This window comes from Canis lupus, chromosome 20 (genome assembly GCF_003254725.2).
Source record: "Canis lupus dingo isolate Sandy chromosome 20, ASM325472v2, whole genome shotgun sequence".
Classification (NCBI taxonomy): domain Eukaryota; kingdom Metazoa; phylum Chordata; class Mammalia; order Carnivora; family Canidae; genus Canis; species Canis lupus.
Window position 1 is genome coordinate 40,737,645 of NC_064262.1, and position 18,700 is coordinate 40,756,344.

Consider the following 18,700-nt stretch of genomic DNA (forward strand, 5'->3'; position numbering starts at 1 on the left):
GGGAGGGAGGGAGGGAGAGAGAGAGAGAGAGAGGGCGCCCTTGTGCTCTGCTTTATTTAATCAGTGGTTCAGGGCCCACATCTTCAAGTATTAACTGATAGGCAGCTGGGACCTGCCTGGGCTGGGCTTAGGGCTGGGGGCTGGGGCTGCTCTGTGCCTAGGTCCAGCCACAGATGCCTACTACTCTGACCTCTGTCTTAGAGCTCCCCCAGGGTGGGAGAGGGTGCTGTGTTCACCTCCTCAGTGAAGGTGGCCAGGCCCCAGGCCTGACCCTGAGGGTCATCTGCCCTCAGGTGCTGCTGTGCGGCTGTGTGATGAGGACCGGGGTTGGCTAGAGCCTGACCTCTTCAACTGTACCTCCCCTGCCTTTCGAGAACTCAACCTGCTGGTGAGACTGCCCAGACCTGGCCCTGCACTCAAGACCTTGGCCTCCCCAGGCCTGTGCTGGGCTCTAGACATCCTGCCCCAGCCTTTGACCTCCTGGGCTTCTCCTGGTTGCCCTTTAATCTGGCCAAACCCTTCTTCCTGTGAAGCTTTTGAGAAAGGCCTAAGGGACCAGAGAGCAACATCCCCATCTTTATCCTGGCAGCTGGATGGCCTGGAGCTCAATAAGACAGCACTGGATACTGTGGAGGCCAAGAAGCTGGCTCAGAGGCTGCGGGAGGTGACTGGCCACACTGAGCACTACTTTAGCCAAGATGTCCGAGTCACTGCCCGACTGCTGGCCCACCTGCTGGCCTTTGAGAGCCACCAGCAGGGCTTTGGGCTGACAGCCACACAGGACGCCCACTTTAATGAGGTGAGGCTGCACCCTGTGCCCACATCCCTGGGACCCCTGCTCAGGCCCCTCCTGACCCTGGGGAATTGAAGGTCCTGGGCTCTCCCTCTTCCCTTGTCCTCTCCAAACCCACCCCGTTGTCTGCTGGGGCCAGTCTGAGTGCTCAGCCAGATCCCTTGGACCTGCCCTGTCCCCCACATGTCCTCACCTGGCTGAGCCCACTTTCATCTCCCTCCTTCCAGAACCTGCTGTGGGCTGGTTCTGCACTGCTTGCTCCGGAGACCGGAGACCTTTGGGCAGCACTGGGGCAGCGGGCCCCTGGGGGCTCCCCAGGTAGCGCAGGGCTGGTGCAGCATCTGGAGGAGTATGCCGCCACACTTGCGAGGAATATGGAGCTCACATACCTGAATCCCGTGGGGCTGGTGACGCCTAACATCAGTATGTAGCGGGTGGCCTGTGGGGGGTGGGGTGGGCAGGGGGCTGTGAAGGGGCAAGGACCTGGGGGTCTGAGGGGCTGGGGATATTGGTGTCAGCATTAGTGGCAGGAGGCTGTGCCACCTCCCTCAGAGCTTTGAAGGGACAGGCTCTGTGCTGGCAGCAATGAACTGATGGGTTGTGGGACGTGGGGACAGGACGTGGGGACAGGATAAGGCTAGGAGGGTATGGGGCCTTCAGCATGGGGAGGAGATCCTTGTTGGGTCTCACCCGCCTTCCTCCTGGGCAGTGCTCAGCATTGACCGCATGGAGCACCCCAGTCCCACCCGGGGGACCCGTCGCTACCCTCGTTACCATAGCAACCTTTTCCGGGGCCAGGACGCCTGGGACCCTCACACACATGTGCTGCTGCCTTCCCAGTCCCCGCGGCCGTCTCCACCTGCAGGTGAAAGCCCTTGGCTAACCCCCCACCCAGGTCCTATTTCCTCCCCTGCCTATTTTGCTACATAGTATGTTGCCCTCCTGCCAGTTCTCCCCTTGCCAGACCTGCTCCATGTCAGACCCCTGTGTGAGACCCTGCCGTGCCAGCCCTCCGCACTGCTCTCACCTCACCACATTCTCTCCCTCTCCCGAGATGATCTCTCCTGGGCTTTGATGTTGAGGATCCAGCCCTGGGGACGAAGGGGACATGGGCTTCTGCTCCCCTGTCTCCCAGTTCTGGATCTTCAGGGAAGAGATTCCCATGCTTGATGCGGCATTGGGTTGGTTCAGAGCTGGGTTTGTGGGAGCTTGGGGGTTGCTGATGGTGGTTCCTCTCCCTCTCCTGGCAGTTCTGCCCACAGGCAGCGGCAAAGTGGAAAACATCACCACCTCAAGTGTGGCCCCTCCTCCAGCACCCCTGGAGCCCGAGCCTGAGCCTGGGATCTCCATTGTCATCCTCCTTGTTTACCGCACCTTGGGGGGGCTGCTTCCTGCCCAGTTCCAGGCTGAGCGCAGAGGTGCCAGGTACCTCGGTGGGGGAGGGAGGAGTTACTTCCAGGCCCCTCCCCTGAGCTTCCTGCAAGCTTCTACCCAGCCAAGCACCCCTTTTTTGGTGGGCAAATGAACAGGTTCCCCGTCATCCTGAGATACCTCCTGTACACAGTTCCAGGGAGCCTTGTCCACGCTGGCTTTCATGTGAATCACATTCTGTGGGGTTGTGCAGGGTTGCAGACAGACACAGAGCCACAGACAGACACAGAGCCACCTGGGTTGCAGCCACAGGTGGGGGCTGGCGCATAAAGGAGAGGCACAGGAGCCAGGTACAGACAGGCAAACTGGCTAACAGGCAAAGACGGACTGACCGATGGAGGTCAGATGGGGGTGGCAGGGAAGACAGTTTGAGGCAGTCTGCGGCTGCTCGGGCCACACACCCCGGTGTGGGCAGTGGGTCTGCAATCTCTCGGCTGCAGAGAATCTGCTTTTCCTGCAGAACTGTGACAGCCCAGCTAGGCCATTGAACTCAGGGTCTTGAAGCAGCCCAGAAATTGTTTCCACTCTGGGCATCCCGGACTCTCGGTCAGCCATGCCAATGGCATGAAGACCGTGAGGTAGGTAGTCAGAGCTTGGGGAGGTCAGCGGTGTCTGAGCCCAGGTTGGGTGTCTCCTCAGGCTCCCTCAGAACCCTGTAATGAACTCCCCGGTGGTCAGTGTGGCTGTGTTCCACCGACGCAACTTCCTAAGCGGTGTTCTGGAGTCCCCCATCAGCCTGGAGTTCCGCCTGCTGCAGACAGCGAATCGGAGCAAGGCGATCTGCGTGCAGTGGGACCCACCTGGCCCGTGAGGACCTCTACTCCGGAAACCCTTGGTCCCCTGTTGGCCCCTGGAGTGCCCAGCCTGTCCTTGGGGCCCTCACCAATGTCCCTGTGCACCCAGGCCCATTAGGACTGCTGCTCCCCACCTTCACACACCCCCAACACCCTCCCCCCACACTATGTGTCACAAACCTCCCACCTGTCTGCGGGGTACTGCCCTGAGGGGATGGTAGATCTAACCCGCCTCTGGCTGCAGGGCAGACCAGCACGGCATGTGGACGGCACGGGACTGTGAGCTGGTGCACAGGAATGGGTCTCATGCTCGGTGTCGCTGCAGCCGGACAGGCACCTTTGGGGTCCTTATGGATGCATCCCCCCGTGAGGTGAGACTATGTTCAGAGTCCTGAGGATGGAGGCAGGCCAAAGGGCAGGGGTGGGATGTTATCCACCAACCCTATCCCCACAGCGGCTGGAAGGTGACCTGGAGCTGCTGGCTGTGTTCACACATGTGGTCATGGCTGTGTCTGTGGCTGCACTGCTTCTGACCGCAGCTGTCCTACTGAGCCTGCGCAGCCTCAAGTCCAACATGCGTGGAATCCATGCCAATGTGGCGGCTGCCCTGGGCGTGGCAGAGCTTCTCTTCCTGCTGGGAATCCACAGGACCCACAACCAGGTGCAGGGTCAGGGCCAGGGGACCTGTGTCTTGATGACCTCAACCTGGCCCAGGAAGTCCTGGAGCCAAAGTTCAGGGTTAAGGGCCAGGGATGCTCAGGTTGGGGCCTGGGTTTGGGGCAGGATCCTGGGATAAGGTGCTGTGGTTTAGGGGTCAGAGGTGGGGGGAGGCGGGAGCAGTGCTGACGCCCCCCAACCCTGCCTTCAGCTGGTGTGCACCGCGGTCGCCATCCTCCTGCACTACTTCTTCCTCAGCACCTTCGCGTGGCTCCTCGTGCAGGGGCTCCACCTCTACCGCATGCAGGTTGAACCACGCAATGTGGACCGTGGCGCCATGCGCTTCTACCACGCCCTGGGTTGGGGTGTCCCTGCCGTGCTGCTGGGTAAGGGCTCTGCTTCCTAACCTATCTAGGCCTGTGATCCCCAACTTCTGTCACATGGCCTGACCCTTGCCTCTGCCCCTAATCATAATCATTACTTTGATCTTAATCCTCACCTGCTGCATGCACGGAGGAGCTTGCTCGCCTGTGCCCCACACCAGCTTCTCCCCATGTATGAGAGGGTCAGCTGCTCTAGAACATACCCCTTTGATCATTCCTCTCCTCCCCTACAGGCCTTGCTGTTGGCCTGGATCCCGAGGGCTATGGGAACCCTGACTTCTGCTGGATCTCCATCCATGAACCCCTTATCTGGAGCTTCGCAGGTCCTGTCATCCTTGTCATTGTGGTGAGTGTGTTCACACAGGGCACCTGTGTGCTCCACAGCAGGTGTTGGGGAGTGGCCCTGCAGCAGGTGCGGTGGTGTCAGTGCCAGGGTACCAGGCGGAGGCGGTCCACGGCTTTCCGGGGCGTGACCTCAATTCCTGTTCTCTACTCCACTGGCACAGAGATGGGAGGTGTCGGGTCAGAAAGATGGCTGCCTCTCTCTGTCTGTGAATCCCTGTCTCCGTTGTTCAGTCCCACTCTGGTTCCCTCTCTCGGACTTCCTCTAAGGTCCTCTCTGTTTCTGTTCTCCCTGTTGTGTGCGTGTGCACCCATGCACTTGCGTGTCTCTCCCTGGTTCGGCCTCTCTCTGTGCAGCCTGGTCTCTCTCTGTCCCTGTCTCTCTCTCACTGTCTCTGTCTCTCTCTGCCCCACCCCTGCTCCACATGTCTGGCCGCGGGTCCAGATGAATGGGACCATGCTTCTCCTCGCTGCCCGCACATCCTGCGCCACTGGGCAGAGGGAGGCCAAGAAGACCTCCGTGCTGTGAGTTGGCTGGCTGGGGAAAGCGGGGAGGTTCTTAGAACGGCAGTCCTCTCCCGGGCAGGCTGGGCTCCAGATGCTGGGTATGGGGATCGAGTCCTACCTGCCCTGGCCAGTGGTCCCTCTCTGGCGCCCCCGCATGTGCTGCTGCCCTGCTGTCCCCAAAGTCTCCTGTGGCCTGGGTGGTTCACTTTGCCCCCTACTCCCTGTGTCCCTGCTGTCTCCCACATTCCTCTCACAGCGCCCCCACCTCCCACATGTTTTCCCCATGTTCCCTCGTGGCTCCCTGAGTATCCTCCTGATTCTTTCAGTGACCTCCCGTAGTCTCCCATAGTGTCTTCCTGAGACTGCTGTGTTCCTGTGTGATTTCCTGTCCTTCCATGTCCCCTGTGTGCTCCGCACACGAGCCCTGCTTGACGCTTGCGTGTCCCCTGTGTCCTCCCATATCCCGCAGCAGGAGCCTTCGTAGCTGCTTTCTGCTGCTTCTCCTTGTCAGTGCCTCCTGGCTCTTCGGCCTCCTGGCAGTCAACCACAGCGTCTTGGCCTTCCACTACCTCCACGCTGCGCTCTCTGGCCTCCAGGTACCCGGCACCCCTTCCCACCCTGGGCCAGGGGGGGCTTCAGCGGGGTGGCTCCAACCCTGGTGGGCCCTTGACACCTGATCTAGGGCTCACTCCTCCCGGTAGACTGCTGATGGGCAGGCTGCTCGTCCCAGGTTGACCTCCTCCAGCACTGACCTCCACAGCTTAGTCACTTGTGCCCCTCTGACCCGTCACTGCCTGACTCCTTTACTGGGTCGCCCCTGGCTCCTCACTCCCTCACACTAACTTGTGATGACTAATCCCCCTTGCTGAGCCACAGTGACTTCTCCCAGCCCTGACGGACCCCCTGGTACTCCTCCTCTGACCTGCGACTCAGTTCTAAGCTCTCACTGATTTTCACTAACCTTCTTTGACTCCATACTGACCCTTGCTACCACAGGGCCTGGCAGTGCTGCTGCTCTTCTGTATCCTGAATGCAGATGCTCGTGCTGCCTGGACACCAGCCTGTCTGGGCAGAAAGGCAGCACCTGAGGAAGCAAGGCCGGCCCCGGGCACGGTAAGGGGCTCTCAGGTCTGGGGAACCTGGGCAGGGGCCCTGGGAGGCCAGGGTTGGGAGCCTCTCCAGAGCTGGCTCACACTCCTGTCTGTACCCACCTCCTGCAGGGGCACGGGGCTTACAACAACACAGCCCTCTTTGAAGAGAGTGGCCTCATCCGCATCACTCTGGGAGCTTCCACTGTCTCCTCAGTGAGCAGTGCCCGCTCCGGCCGGACCCAGGACCAAGACAGCCAGCGGGGCCGTGGCTACCTCAGGTGAGCAGAGAGGTCTTCATGGGAGGGGGCTGTACTGCTCAGACCTGTCCCCCTTGACCAGAGGTTGGCATTACCGGTCCCAGAACGGTGGCTTCACCTGTCTTGGCACTTGGGACTCTGCTACTATTTCTCCTCCAGATGCTTCTTGCTGCACACCCAGGGGTGCCTTCAGAGCCATCCCACAGCAGTTGGCCTTATGTGCTCACAGACACCCCAGTCCCCAGAGTACCCTATCACATCCCTCTTTGATGGGTGGCTGGGGCACTCCTGCATTTCCAGGGACAATGTCCTGGTTCGACATGGCTCCGCTGCTGACCACACTGACCACAGCCTCCAGGCCCATGCTGGCCCCACTGACCTGGATGTGGCCATGTTCCATCGAGATGCTGGTGGAGGTAGGGGCCTAGGCTGGGGGTGGGCCTGGGCTTTCTTGAGAGCAGCGGCTGACTGTGGTGGGCAAGTTCCCCCCAGGTCACTGCCCCAGGAGACACCTGGTTCTCCTGCCAAGTCCCAGCCATTCTGCACCAATACCTGCTCCAGACTCTGCCTAGGTCTCCAGCCCCAGTTTCCCATTGTAGCTACCCTAAGACACAGCTCCACACTCTTTTCCTTGTCCCTTGGAGCCACTGACATGCCTTCCCTCTTCTGACTTTCCTACCTCCAGCCGCGGACTCTGACTCCGACAGTGACCTGTCTTTGGAGGAGGAACGAAGTCTGTCCATCCCATCCTCAGAAAGTGAGGACAATGGCCGGACACGGGGGCGTTTCCAGCGTCCGCTCCGCCGGGCTGCCCAGAGTGAGAGGCTCCTCACTCACCCCAAAGGTGAGGGCATACTCTGACCCCATGAGTGACCCAGAGATACCCTCTATTCCATTAGGGTCAAAGTCAGGGATGTTACAGGGTGACATATCATCCCTCCAGCCCCTTTTCTTTCCTGAGAGTTAGGGGTCAGCCCGCTTGGTTCTTCCAGGTTCTTGGTTCTTCCCAACCCCTCAGCCATCAAGTTCCCCCACCCCTAGTATCTGCCCACCTTCAGAGTGGCAGGCTCATCATTAGTCCTCTCCATGGTTCCACTGATTTCTGAGAGATGCCCTCTTGTTCCTACCTCCACTCAGAGCAGCCAGGGTTTCAGGAGTTGTTAGAGTTGGGGGAGCGGGGGCAGTCACTGAGTCTGGATCACAGGATTCATAAGACAATGGAGTCAATTCAGAGGCTCCTGTAACCTGCTCTGGCTCTACAGATGTGGATGGCAATGACCTTCTATCCTACTGGCCAGCCCTGGGGGAATGCGAGGCCACTCCCTGTGCTCTGCAGACCTGGGGCTCTGAAAGGCGCCTGGGACTGGACACCAGCAAGGATGCAGCCAACAACAACCAGCCAGACCTGGCTCTGACCAGTGGGGATGAAACCTCCCTGGGCCGGGCCCAGCGTCAGAGGAAAGGTATGATCCCTGACCTTGGCCTATACTTTCAGGGACCCCAGGAACTGCTTCTACCCCCATCCAAGGGATTCCTGCCACTTTGACCCAGACCTGCATTGCCAGGACCTGGGGACTGTCCCTCCTCTGATCTCGAGGGTAGGGGGTTGTTGCCCTTACTCCTGCACTATGGGGACAGACCCTGTCCTGATCGAGGATTACTGTCTCCCCACTCTGAGCCCTGTCCTGCTGCCACTGTGGAATCCCTAGAGACTGCTGCTGCCACTCCCCAAGGGATTTCTGCCCTCAGCCTTATGTCAGAGGGATCCCAGGGGCAGCTGCATCCCAAGACCCAGGGAATGTCTGCTCCCCCCACCCCCATACAGACCCTATCTCCCATTTGTTCCTCACGTAGGCATCCTGAAGAACCGATTGCAGTACCCACTGGTGCCACAGACCCGAGGTGCCCCAGAGTTGTCCTGGTGCCGTGCAGCCACCTTGGGCCACCGTGCTGTGCCAGCTGCCTCCTATGGTCGCATCTATGCTGGTGGGGCCACAGGCAGCCTTTCACAGCCAGCCAGCCGCTACTCCTCTCGAGAACAGCTGGACCTGCTCCTCCGGCGGCAACTGAGCCGTGAGCGACTGGAGGAGGCCCCTGCCCCTATTCTCCGTCCCCTGAGTCGGCCAGGCTCCCAGGAACGCCTGGATGCTGCGCCAGGCCGCCTGGAGCCCAGAGATCGGGGCAGTACCCTACCACGGAGACAGCCACCCAGGGACTACCCTGGTGCCAGGGCTGGCCGCTTCGGGTCACGCGATGCTCTGGACCTAGGGGCACCCTGCGAGTGGTTGAGCACACTGCCCCTGCCCCACAGTGCCCGGGACCTTGACCTACAGCCCCCGCCTCTGCCCCTCTCTCCCCAGCGGCAACTCTCAAGGGACCCCCTCTTGCCATCGCGGCCCCTGGATTCTCTGTCCAGGAGATCGAACTCAGGGGAGCAGCTGGACCGTGTGCCTAGCCGGCACCCCTCACGAGAAGGCCTTGGGCCACCCCCACAGCTACTCAGAGTTAGGGAGGACCCAGCCAGTGGCCCTAGCCATGGCCCCTCCACAGAGCAGCTGGACATTCTTTCTTCTATCCTGGCCTCCTTCAACTCCTCAGCTCTCTCCTCCTCTGTGCAGTCCTCAAGCACGCCCTCGGGCCCTCACACCACTGCCACGCCTTCTGCCACGGCCTCTGCGCTTGGGCCCTCCACACCACGCTCTGCTACATCTCATAGCATCTCGGAGCTGTCTCCAGACTCAGAGTAAGCAGTGTGTGGCCACCTGCCTACACCCTCATTAGCTTAAGGCAACCTCCTGTGTACCCTGCCCTGTGTTTTGCCACAGAACGTAGGTGTGGGTTGGTGGACGGTGTGGGCTACCCCAGGCTCAGCACAGCCAGGCGCCACAGGCAGGGAACGGCAGTGTGATTAGCAGTGTGATTAGCGGTGACCTACCGGTGTAGGATTGGTGCCAGCCACCCTCCCCTTGTACCTCCCGGGCTAGGGAAGAGAGATAAGTGCCTTCCAAAGGGTTTGGACTAGTGGAGGGGGCAAGATCAGGAGCCAAGGTCTAGAAGTAGGAGATAACATGGTACATACAAGAGGCAAGGGGGAGAGGAGGAATCATTACTGGGGATGCTTTGCTTAGGAGTGGTAAGGGTTAAGGAGGGCCCAGAAGTAGTGTCAGGATATGGGCATCTCATATGCCAGGGTGAAGAGCTAATTTTGAAAGTAAATAATTTACCCACTTCTTTATTTAATCAATGTGAGTCTCCTTGTACCTACGGGCAATGTGAGATGGAACACAGAGGAGCTGACTCGGGGCCTGTTGCATCTCAGGTTCCTGTGGGACATCTGTAGGGTGGGGAGCAGCTGGGTACACAGGAGTCAGAGAGGAAGTAGGGAGGAACCAGGGCTTGCCAGCCACGAAAGCCAAGAGAAGAGTTGAGTTTCAGGAAGGAGAAACAGCTAGGTTAGGCTCTGTGGAGGTCTGCAAGGTGAAAGGAGGCTTTGAGGGGAAGGGATGCCAGGAGTGGTGCAGGAGACTCATAGAACCCAAGCAGAGTCAGAGGAGGAGAAAGGGAGGAGGAGCCGGGGATTTAGGGCCTGGTGCCAGGGATTATGGAAAGATGCCTGAGGTAGGGCTGAGGGAGAGCTCTGAGCTCTGAGTATTGCTCTGGCCTTGAGGTCTGGCTGGTGGATGGTAGGGAAGGTGTCCTAGGGGACTGACTACACAGGGGTTCAGGCTCTGAAGTCACACTTGACCTCTCTGAGTCTCCGTTTCCATATCTGTAAAATGTGTCTGTAGTAACAAACTCTTTGAGATGTGGTGATTTTTTGAGACAGAACCTGTCAAGTGCTAACCTAGTATCTGTGCATGGCAGGTGCTCGCTGAGTGCCTAGAGAGAAAACAGGTGACCAAGGGGCCTTGCTGATGAGTCTCAGGGTGCAGAAGGGGTCTGAGAACCCTGGAAGGGGGTGTAAGGGGGCTGGGGACTGAGAGGGAGAAGGTGATGGGGTTGGGGGTGCTGAGATGGTGGGGACCCAGGCTGTGGGGGATCCCAGAACCCCCTGACTCATTGTCAGCCACCACCTCTGACCACTGCATTCAATTCTGCAGAGTTCCCAGAAGCGAGGGCCACTCCTGAGGGCCAGACTCATGGACTAGGAACGGCTGAGGGCGATGGAGGATTTGAGCTACCAGAAGAGACTCCAGGAGTGAGGGGCTGATCCTAAGGCAGTCTCTACCTACCCCACCCCCAGCTCTGCCTGTGGCTGCCATGCCGAGGCTCCATGCTCCGTCTGTGAGCATGTGAGCAGGTGTGTAGCAGGTGCAGGGTGAGAGAACTGAAAGGAGGACTTTTATACGTTTTGTACCTTTGTAACCAGAGAGATATGCTTATGTTATTTTTCCGCTTTTCTGTCTCCCGGGGTTCTGAGGCTGGGCTGGGAGGGGAAGGGGACAGAGGGTAAGAGGTGCAGTGTTTGGCCCCATTTGGGTCCCTGGCAAACCATATGCTCTTTCCTCTCATTTGACTGGGGTGGATTCAGACAGGAGGGGCAAATAGCCCCCATCCTTTGATCTGAATATCATGAGGGCCTAAAGTACAGAATTGATCTTTGCTTTTTCTCGGATGCTCCGAGGGCCAAACTTCAGGGACTGGGGGTTGGTCTTGGAAACAGGGGTCCTCTGACCTCCTCATGGGGCTTGCTCATGCTGCCCCTCCCCGTGGATGTGTGTGTTTCTTATGTGGAGTCCCTGCCACTTACTGCCTTATGACCTAGGACTGATGCTGTGGGGCGCTGGTGGAGCAGCAGATGTCATGTTTACAGAGCAAGGCTTTCTTTTCTCCCATGTGGAGGAGCTCAGGCCTCTATTCAGACATTCCTGCAGAGGGTAGACTGGGGGGTCATTCGCCAGCCCCTGCCTCTGGTGTGAGCAGAAGTTGTCTGTGGTGCCATTTGATTCCCTGACACTGCCCTTTGCTAGAATTTCTTCCTAAGGATAGGGGTAAGAGGGGGAGCAAGGGGAACAGAAAGAGAATTGAAGACACAGAATGTAGGTGCCACTGCCTCCCATGTTTACAGGACCCTCCTGGCCCTGGGCGCCTGGGCTGCAGTAATTCATTCCACGTTCCACCCTACTTTATCCCCTTCTAAAGGGAAAAATGACTGTTAGGACCCTGTTCACAAAACTCTTCTTTTATTGCTTTGTCTGATGTCCAGAACTGGGGACTTTTAGATTTTGTTACTTTGTTTACAGGTCAAGATTTAAAACATTTTAAAACTTTGTTTACAACTTACAACTTTGAACTTTTTACACTTTGTTTACAGTTGAAAATGTGGGTTCTCCTCCCCCTTTGTTTACAAGTGAAAGATGGGAAGGTGGGAGAGGGGCTTAAGGACCCTGGACCTGGCCATCTTGAGGGGTTTCTAGCTCCTAGCTCTCCCAGGCCAAAGGTCAGCCCTGAGCCCTCTGTTGAACAGCAGACCCAGAGGCCTCCAGAGTAGGCATCCTCTTACGGCTAGGAACAGTGGGTTGTGCAGGGTTGTAGGGGATCTATGCAGACACCCTCCTGCCCTACACATACTCTTAGGAGGCAGTTTCCAAGGAGATTAAAAGTTCTACTTTGCTGACTGGTGCCAAATCCTGCCAGCCAGGACTCCAGCTCTCCTTACCCAGAATGACCCCAGCCCTTGAAGGGTGAGGGGTCCACTGTAGGGAGAGGGGGTTGTCCTTGCTATGTCCCTCTCTGGGGGTCCCCTGCTCCAGCCCAGTGGCCCCTTTCCCTGTCTGTGTAAATTGTTCCGTGAAGCCGCGCTCTGTTTTGGGAATAAACTTCTATAGAAAATGATTATTGCTTCTTTCTGTTTGGGGGTGGGAGTGGGGAGGACAGGGTAGGGTAAGAGGGTAGCTATGAAGGATTCAGGCCCAGCTGACCTTTGAAAGAAATCTGAGCACTTCTCTCCCCCCCCCCCCAATATTCAGCTATTTTTAGCCTATTTCATCTGACATTTGGACCAGGTTTCCATCTCTTTCACCCTGACTTCTGGCCTACTGCCTTGTGATCAGGGGCTAGAAGTATGAGCACAGGTGTTGGGAGTAAGGTGCCAGGGAACCCCCCTCTCTCTTCAAGGTGTCAGTACAATGACTTGGTCTTCAGGCCTGCGACTCTAAGCTGGCATTTGCCCTGGCCAGGGCTCCAACCCATCCCAGGAACTGCCCTTGCTAACCCCTCGGCCCATGAACAGCACTGACCCCCACTAGCCTCTCAGGCTTCCAACTGGCCAGCACATCGTGTTCCTTCCCCACTCAGGCAGAAACCTTCCGGGCCAGATGCCAGGCTCTGTACGGGAGGGAAACCTCGCAGCCTCATTTCACGCCTTGATGTCCAGGGTTGAAGGGAGGCTTTGGGCACCTTCAGCGTCAGACATTGCCTGGTCTTCAGGGGAAAGCTTGAAGGTGGCGCCCTCGGTGGGAGGCAAAAGAAGCCCCAAGGACCGGATACCCCAAGGAGGGCTAAGGTCCTGGTTCCCAGAAGCACCCCCAGGCAGCCCATTGGGGGGGTTCCCTCCCCCTCCCGCGGGCACCTTCCGCGGTCAGCCAGAACCTGGTATCCGCCCCGTCGTACCCAGGTACCCGGGGCCGCGGCTACGGCCAGTCTAGCGCGGATCCTCGGTCCCAGTTCCGAAGTTCCATCCGGCTCAGGGAGGCGGACTCGGCGAGCCCAGAGGGGCAGCACGAACCAGGCCGCAGGGGAGGAAGGGGTTAAACCTTCCGCCTCGGGGCTCGCCCCGCCCAGAGAACGACCCTTAGGCCCCGCCCGAGCTCGCTGATTGGCCCAGGCCTGCTCTGGCCTGTGCGGGGATTGGCCCCTTGGAGCGCACCGTAGGGCCCCGACACCCATCCGGAGCGCGAGCGGCCTCCCGCGCGAGCGCTTAGGGAGCAGCTGCCACCTGGCAGGCGGCCCGCTGGCCATGGGGCCGTCTGAAGCTTCGGGGTGAGTGCAGGGCGCAGCCCGGGTTCCCCGCGTCCGGGTCCTCGAGCTGCCGCGTGGCCCGGGTGTAGGTGCCGGCTTGGGTTAGCGCGGAGGGGTACCGCCAGGTCCGCAGCAGGCGTCTTCCCCTTGCGACGCCTCGGTTTGCTGCTTTGCCGATTTTCTGCAGGCGGCTGCCCCCGGAAGCGAGGGATGGGGGCGGGAGCCGGCGCGCCCCCCGCCCCCGAGGGCTGTGTGCGGAGCCACTCGAGCGCCGCCCGCGGGCTGGCCTCGGGCCGCGGGAGGCGGCTGAGTGTGGAGGAGCCCCGGCCCGGAGGTGAGCCGCTGGGCGCGTTGGGGCCGGGAGGTCGCCGCACCGACTCCGCAGCGCTGGCCTGAGCCCATCCGGCTGTACCTCTGGTCCGGGAATGAGGGGTCCGGCTGGAAGGGCCGAGGTGCCCTCCCAGGGGGAGGGGCCAAGGATCCAGGCCCCGCCCCCCAACCCCGCGTCCTGGGGAGTGGGGGAGCCCTTTAAGAACACCTGAGTGACTCACGGAGGAGGGGCAAGGGGGCTCAAAGATCTCTGAGAGACGGCAGTGCCTAGAGTCTTTGAGGATTTGCCTTTTGCGCCTACTCCGCTCCCCGCTCCAACCAGGACATCCAGGTTAGAGGTTCTTCCCAGGGGAGTTCCTACCCCTCGGGTGGGATCCTACCCCTCGGTCAGAGCTTTCCAGAAAAATTTCCCAGCGGGGGAATTTCCCCCGCAGGGAAGCCACCTGCCCTGAGGTCTATTCCCAGGTGAGAGCTTTCAACCATTCCGGGTGGGAGCCTCCGCCAGGTAAGCGCTTCCCTTAGGTGAGAGTACCCTCCAGATGAGAACTTTCCTAGCTTTCCTGGCAGGTGAAAAGTTTCCCCACTAAGAAAGTTTTCCTCCCAGTATGAGCTTCCTCGAATAAGAACTCCCTCCCCACAGATCTCCTATTACCAAGGGAGGTCCCCTCTTCCTCTCCCCTCTCCCCTTCAGGTGGGAGCCCCTGGGTGGATAAGAGATTCACTGAATACAGCACATACCTGACTGGTGCAAACTTTCCCGTCAGGTGAGAGCTTTCTCTATGTTAGAAAAAGCACCTGGGGGATCCCTGGGTGGCGCAGCGGTTTGGCGCCTGCCTTTGGCCCAGGGCGCGATCCTGGAGACCCGGGATCGAATCCCACATCGGGCTTCCAGTGCATGGAGCCTGCTTCTCCCTCTGCCTATGTCTCTGCCTCTCTCTCTTTCTCTCTCTGTGACTATCATAAATAAATAAATAAATAAATTAAAAAAAAAAAAAAAAAAAAGAAAAAGCACCTGGTAGTAGTAGGAGCTTGCGAAGTGAGACCCCTTTCTCCACGTGAGAGCCATCCCCTGGCTTTCCCAGATTAAGCCTGAGTTTGTTCACAACCTGGACTCCCAGGCTGGAGGCCCAGGGGCAACCTTAGTCCCAATATTTTCCTTCCCTTAGATGGGAGCCACTCTAAAGAGGAGCCTGCCTGAAGAACTGAACCCCTGTCCCTTCCTTGTGTGTGCTCTCAGCCAGCACTGAGCTCACTGGACAGGGATTGTCTTGGGAGGGGGGACAGGCAGCTGGGGACCAGGCCTCATAGAACACTGACAGGTGGGCAGCTATACCTGGGTTGGAGGTATGGATTGTACTCATCTTGCTATCTTTTCATAGGGAACTTTGGCCCAGCAAGAGACTTTTCCCAGCCAAAGTTCAAGAATTGCCACTGGCTGGGCGTGGGTCCAGTTGAAAGCTGGACCTACCTAAATCTTAAGGCCTAGAAAAGTCAAGTGGGTGACTCTGATCCCAGGTGGAAGTGTGAGGGAGGTTGGGCCAGGGGTACACTCACTGTGACTCTGCTCTCACCATCCTAGGCAGAGGGACACACAGGCGCTGTTGCCTGTGCCACAAGCCATGGAGCTAAGGAAGCGAGACTACCATGTGGAGCGGCCACTGCTTAACCAGGAACAGCTGGAGGAGCTGGGGTGTTGGACCTCAGCAACTGGGACCCGCCAGTGGCGAACCTGGTTTCAGTAAGGCTGAGGATGGGGGTCTGGGGGGCACTGGCAGGACTTAGGTAGACCCTGTCCCCAATCCACCATTGTGTCCCCAGGTGCTCCCGTGCTCGGGCCCGAGCCCTTCTGTTCCAACACCTTCCGGTTTTGGCCTGGCTACCTCGGTATCCCTTGCGAGACTGGCTCCTGGGCGACTTGTTGGCTGGCCTGAGTGTGGCCATTATGCAGCTACCACAAGGTGAGCCACACCTGACCCAGAGGCTGTACCCTCAGCCTCTTCCAGAGGTGAAGAGTGATCTGCAATCCATCAAGGCCCTGTCGTGGAAGCCCTATGGTCTCATGCCCCTCTGTAATCTGAAGCTATAAGCCCTGCCCCTGGAACTATGGACCATGACCTAGGGTTGGGATTCCCTCATCCTTCTCAAGGCCCTGGCCTGCAAGCCTCCATTGCTACCATTCTACCTCCAGGCCTAGCCTATGCCCTCCTGGCTGGACTGCCCCCCGTGTTCGGCCTCTACAGCTCTTTTTATCCTGTCTTTGTCTACTTCCTGTTTGGCACTTCCCGGCATATCTCTGTGGGTAAGTGGAACCAGGCTTGGCCTTGCAGGAGGCTGTCCACCTTTCCCTGTGGAGGACAGGATGAGGGAGGGCTAAGTGGGGAGAGGGAACTTGGAGAGGGGGACAGCATCGGTGCTGGACCAGTGGGAGGCTGGCCCGAGGTCATTCCCAGGCAGGACTAGGCCTCTGACTATGGGGCCGCAGATTCAGAATAGCTCAGGGCCCAGGCTCCAGGAGGATGTGGGTGAGATGACTTGAGGGGTCCAGAACTTGGCAGAGGCCTAACCAGCCTGAGGCTGGCCGAGCCCTTTTCCCCATCTCACCTTCTACAAGGAGAGTGATTCTGAGCCGATGGACACAGGTGGGGCAGGGCCAACATTTCTAGCCACCCTTAAGATGCCTTGAGTTCAGGGTTCATCCTTGACCACGAGCATGGACTCTAATGCCTAGTGGAGTCTGAAGATACTCCTCTGGAACGGGCTATCTCCTAACCTCTCCCCTTAAGGGCAGAGCTCCAGGGAAGGGCAGCATCCTCTGCCCTCAGACCCACCCTGACCCACCCCTGCAGGCACCTTTGCTGTCATGTCTGTGATGGTGGGCAGTGTGACAGAATCCCTGGCCCCAGATGAGAACTTCCTGCAGGCTGTGAACTCCACAATCGATGAGGCGACCAGAGATGCTACCCGGGTGGAGCTGGCCTCCACGCTCAGTGTCCTGGTCGGCCTCTTCCAGGTGCGGAGCAGGCAGGAGCCTGTGCCCCCACCCTGACCCCACCACTGCCAAACCCATCCCCACCCTCCTCTCCCAGTTCCCCAGAGTGTCTGCCCATCACCACCCTTCCTCATCACTCTGGCTGCTCCCACCCGCCCTGGGCTCTGCTGTAGCCACCCTGACAACCCTTGTCTCTCCCCTGACGTCCCCTGGTCACCCCACAGGTAGGGCTGGGCCTGGTCCGCTTCGGCTTTGTGGTCACCTACCTGTCAGAGCCCCTGGTCCGAGGCTATACCACAGCTGCGTCTGTGCAGGTCTTCGTCTCCCAGCTCAAGTATGTTTTTGGCCTCCAACTGAGCAGCCGCTCTGGGCCACTGTCCCTCATCTATGTGAGTGAAGGTGGGAGGAGGAGCCAGCGGGGCGCGCCCCACAACCTCCAGTGCCACCCGTGACCCTGCCCCCCCCCCAGACAGTGCTGGAGGTCTGCTCAAAACTGCCCCAGAGTGTGGTGGGCACGGTGGTCACCGCGGTGGTGGCCGGTGTGGTGCTTGTGCTGGTGAAACTCCTGAATGACAAATTGCACCGACGTCTACCCCTGCCGATCCCCGGGGAACTGCTGACGGTTTGGATTCTTCGGGGCAGGAGGGTCAGGGAAGGTGGGGGAGGTGCTTGCTGGCAGATGCCCCCCAGACTTCATGACCAGCTGGAATGGGCGGGCACCAGGGAGAGTTCCTGGGGTTGACCACAGCAGGAAGATCCCATGCTGGCACCTTCCGGACCTTGATAGCATCTCTACTTTCCCCAAACAGTTGTGTGTCTTACCCCTGTCCTCTGCTACACCACCCACCCCCTGAAGGCTCTGCTTCCGGCATCCCTCTACCCCCTTGACAATGCCAAACCCCTCCCCTGACTCTGTCCTCTCTCCCTAGCTCATTGGGGCCACAGCCATCTCCTACGGCGTGGGCCTGAAGCACAGATTTGGGGTGGATATCGTGGGCAACATCCCTGCAGGGTGAGCTCTGGCCCCTGTCCAGTCAGGGAGGATTGGGTGGCCAAGGCAAACACCCTCCTTTGGCCTCACAGATGCCTCTCACAGGCTGGTGCCCCCAGCAGCCCCCAATCCCCAGCTGTTCGCCAGCCTGGTGGGATATGCCTTCACCATCGCTGTGGTTGGTTTTGCCATTGCCATCTCTCTGGGGAAGATCTTCGCTCTGAGGCACGGCTACCGGGTGGACAGCAACCAGGTCTGGCAGTGGGGTACAGGGGTAGCTGAGTGTACAGTGACCCCAGGGGCTGGGAGCGGGGGTGTATGGAGTATCAGGTGGGATGTGGGGAGGCAGCAAACAGATGTGCTGGGGCCATGTGGGGCACTGAGGGTGGGAGTTCAGGGCATTTGGGGCAGCAGCAGCCAGATCAGGAGACTGTTGAGTGAGGATGGAAGTTGGGGACACCTAGGCCTAGGCATAGTGGCCTAGGGGAGGCACTTGGGAGGGCAGAGACCAGGCACTAGACACCTGCATTTTTCTCCACCAGGAGCTGGTGGCTCTCGGCCTCAGTAATCTCATTGGGGGCATCTTCCAATGCTTCCCCGTGAGCTGTTCCATGTCCCGCAGCCTGGTACAGGAGGGCGCCGGAGGCAACACACAGGTGGGCTTCGGGCATGGGTGTGCATCCGTGCGCATGCGCACACACACACTGCTTTGGCTGGGCGATCCCACCCCGTTGCTCCCTCCACTTCTACTCTCCTACCCTCCATCCCACCCTTCTGGTTACTCCGCCTCCTCCCCCCCAAAGGTGGCTGGAGCCGTCTCCTCTCTCTTCATCCTCATTATCATCGTCAAACTTGGGGAACTCTTCAGAGACCTGCCCAAGGTGAGCTGCCACACCCACCCAGCCAGGCTTGAGGGACTTGGCCAGACCAGGGGCTCAGGTCAATTAGGTCCTAGGTGAGGGGCAGGGATACAAGGTCATGACCTATTTTTCAAGGTTGAGCTCTTTAGGGTGAGATTTGGGGTCAGGGATTAGAACCCTTCAGCTTCAGATCCGAGTTGTTTTGTCCAGGGGTGGCAGTTAGCATCAGGTGGGGTTATGCCAGCATCAGTCTGGCTCCTGCCCAGGTGGTCAGGCTTGTTAGCATCTGGGCATCTCTCAGCAGCCCATGGTGAC

At 59.0% G+C, this 18,700-nt stretch overlaps 1 protein-coding gene and 1 long non-coding RNA gene across 13 annotated transcripts in view; one reads left to right on the forward strand and one right to left on the reverse strand.

Moving 5' to 3' along the window:
• LOC112665751 (cadherin EGF LAG seven-pass G-type receptor 3) overlaps positions 1 to 18,700 on the forward strand; it is a 36,813-nt gene that overhangs the window by 13,465 nt on the left and 4,648 nt on the right. For 2 of the 12 annotated variants that reach the window (XM_025455750.3, XM_025455752.3), the window contains 19 exons: positions 294 to 388; positions 590 to 799; positions 1,021 to 1,216; positions 1,503 to 1,658; positions 2,044 to 2,218; positions 2,864 to 3,031; positions 3,263 to 3,389; positions 3,473 to 3,679; positions 3,887 to 4,061; positions 4,292 to 4,404; positions 4,846 to 4,925; positions 5,377 to 5,503; positions 5,904 to 6,020; positions 6,128 to 6,276; positions 6,556 to 6,671; positions 6,941 to 7,099; positions 7,518 to 7,718; positions 8,110 to 8,998; positions 10,356 to 12,090. In XM_025455750.3, the coding sequence (XP_025311535.2) occupies positions 294 to 388; positions 590 to 799; positions 1,021 to 1,216; positions 1,503 to 1,658; positions 2,044 to 2,218; positions 2,864 to 3,031; positions 3,263 to 3,389; positions 3,473 to 3,679; positions 3,887 to 4,061; positions 4,292 to 4,404; positions 4,846 to 4,925; positions 5,377 to 5,503; positions 5,904 to 6,020; positions 6,128 to 6,276; positions 6,556 to 6,671; positions 6,941 to 7,099; positions 7,518 to 7,718; positions 8,110 to 8,998; positions 10,356 to 10,383 (3,488 nt within the window). In that variant the 3' untranslated portion in view covers positions 10,384 to 12,090. The other 10 variants (XM_025455751.3, XM_025455753.3, XM_025455755.2 and 7 more) reach the window with 8 other exon arrangements.
• LOC125753136 (uncharacterized) lies at positions 11,422 to 15,131 on the reverse strand. Its single transcript, XR_007404210.1, has 2 exons — positions 14,558 to 15,131; positions 11,422 to 14,340 (listed from the first exon to the last, which is right to left on the reverse strand). It is a non-coding gene; the product is annotated as an uncharacterized LOC125753136 (long non-coding RNA).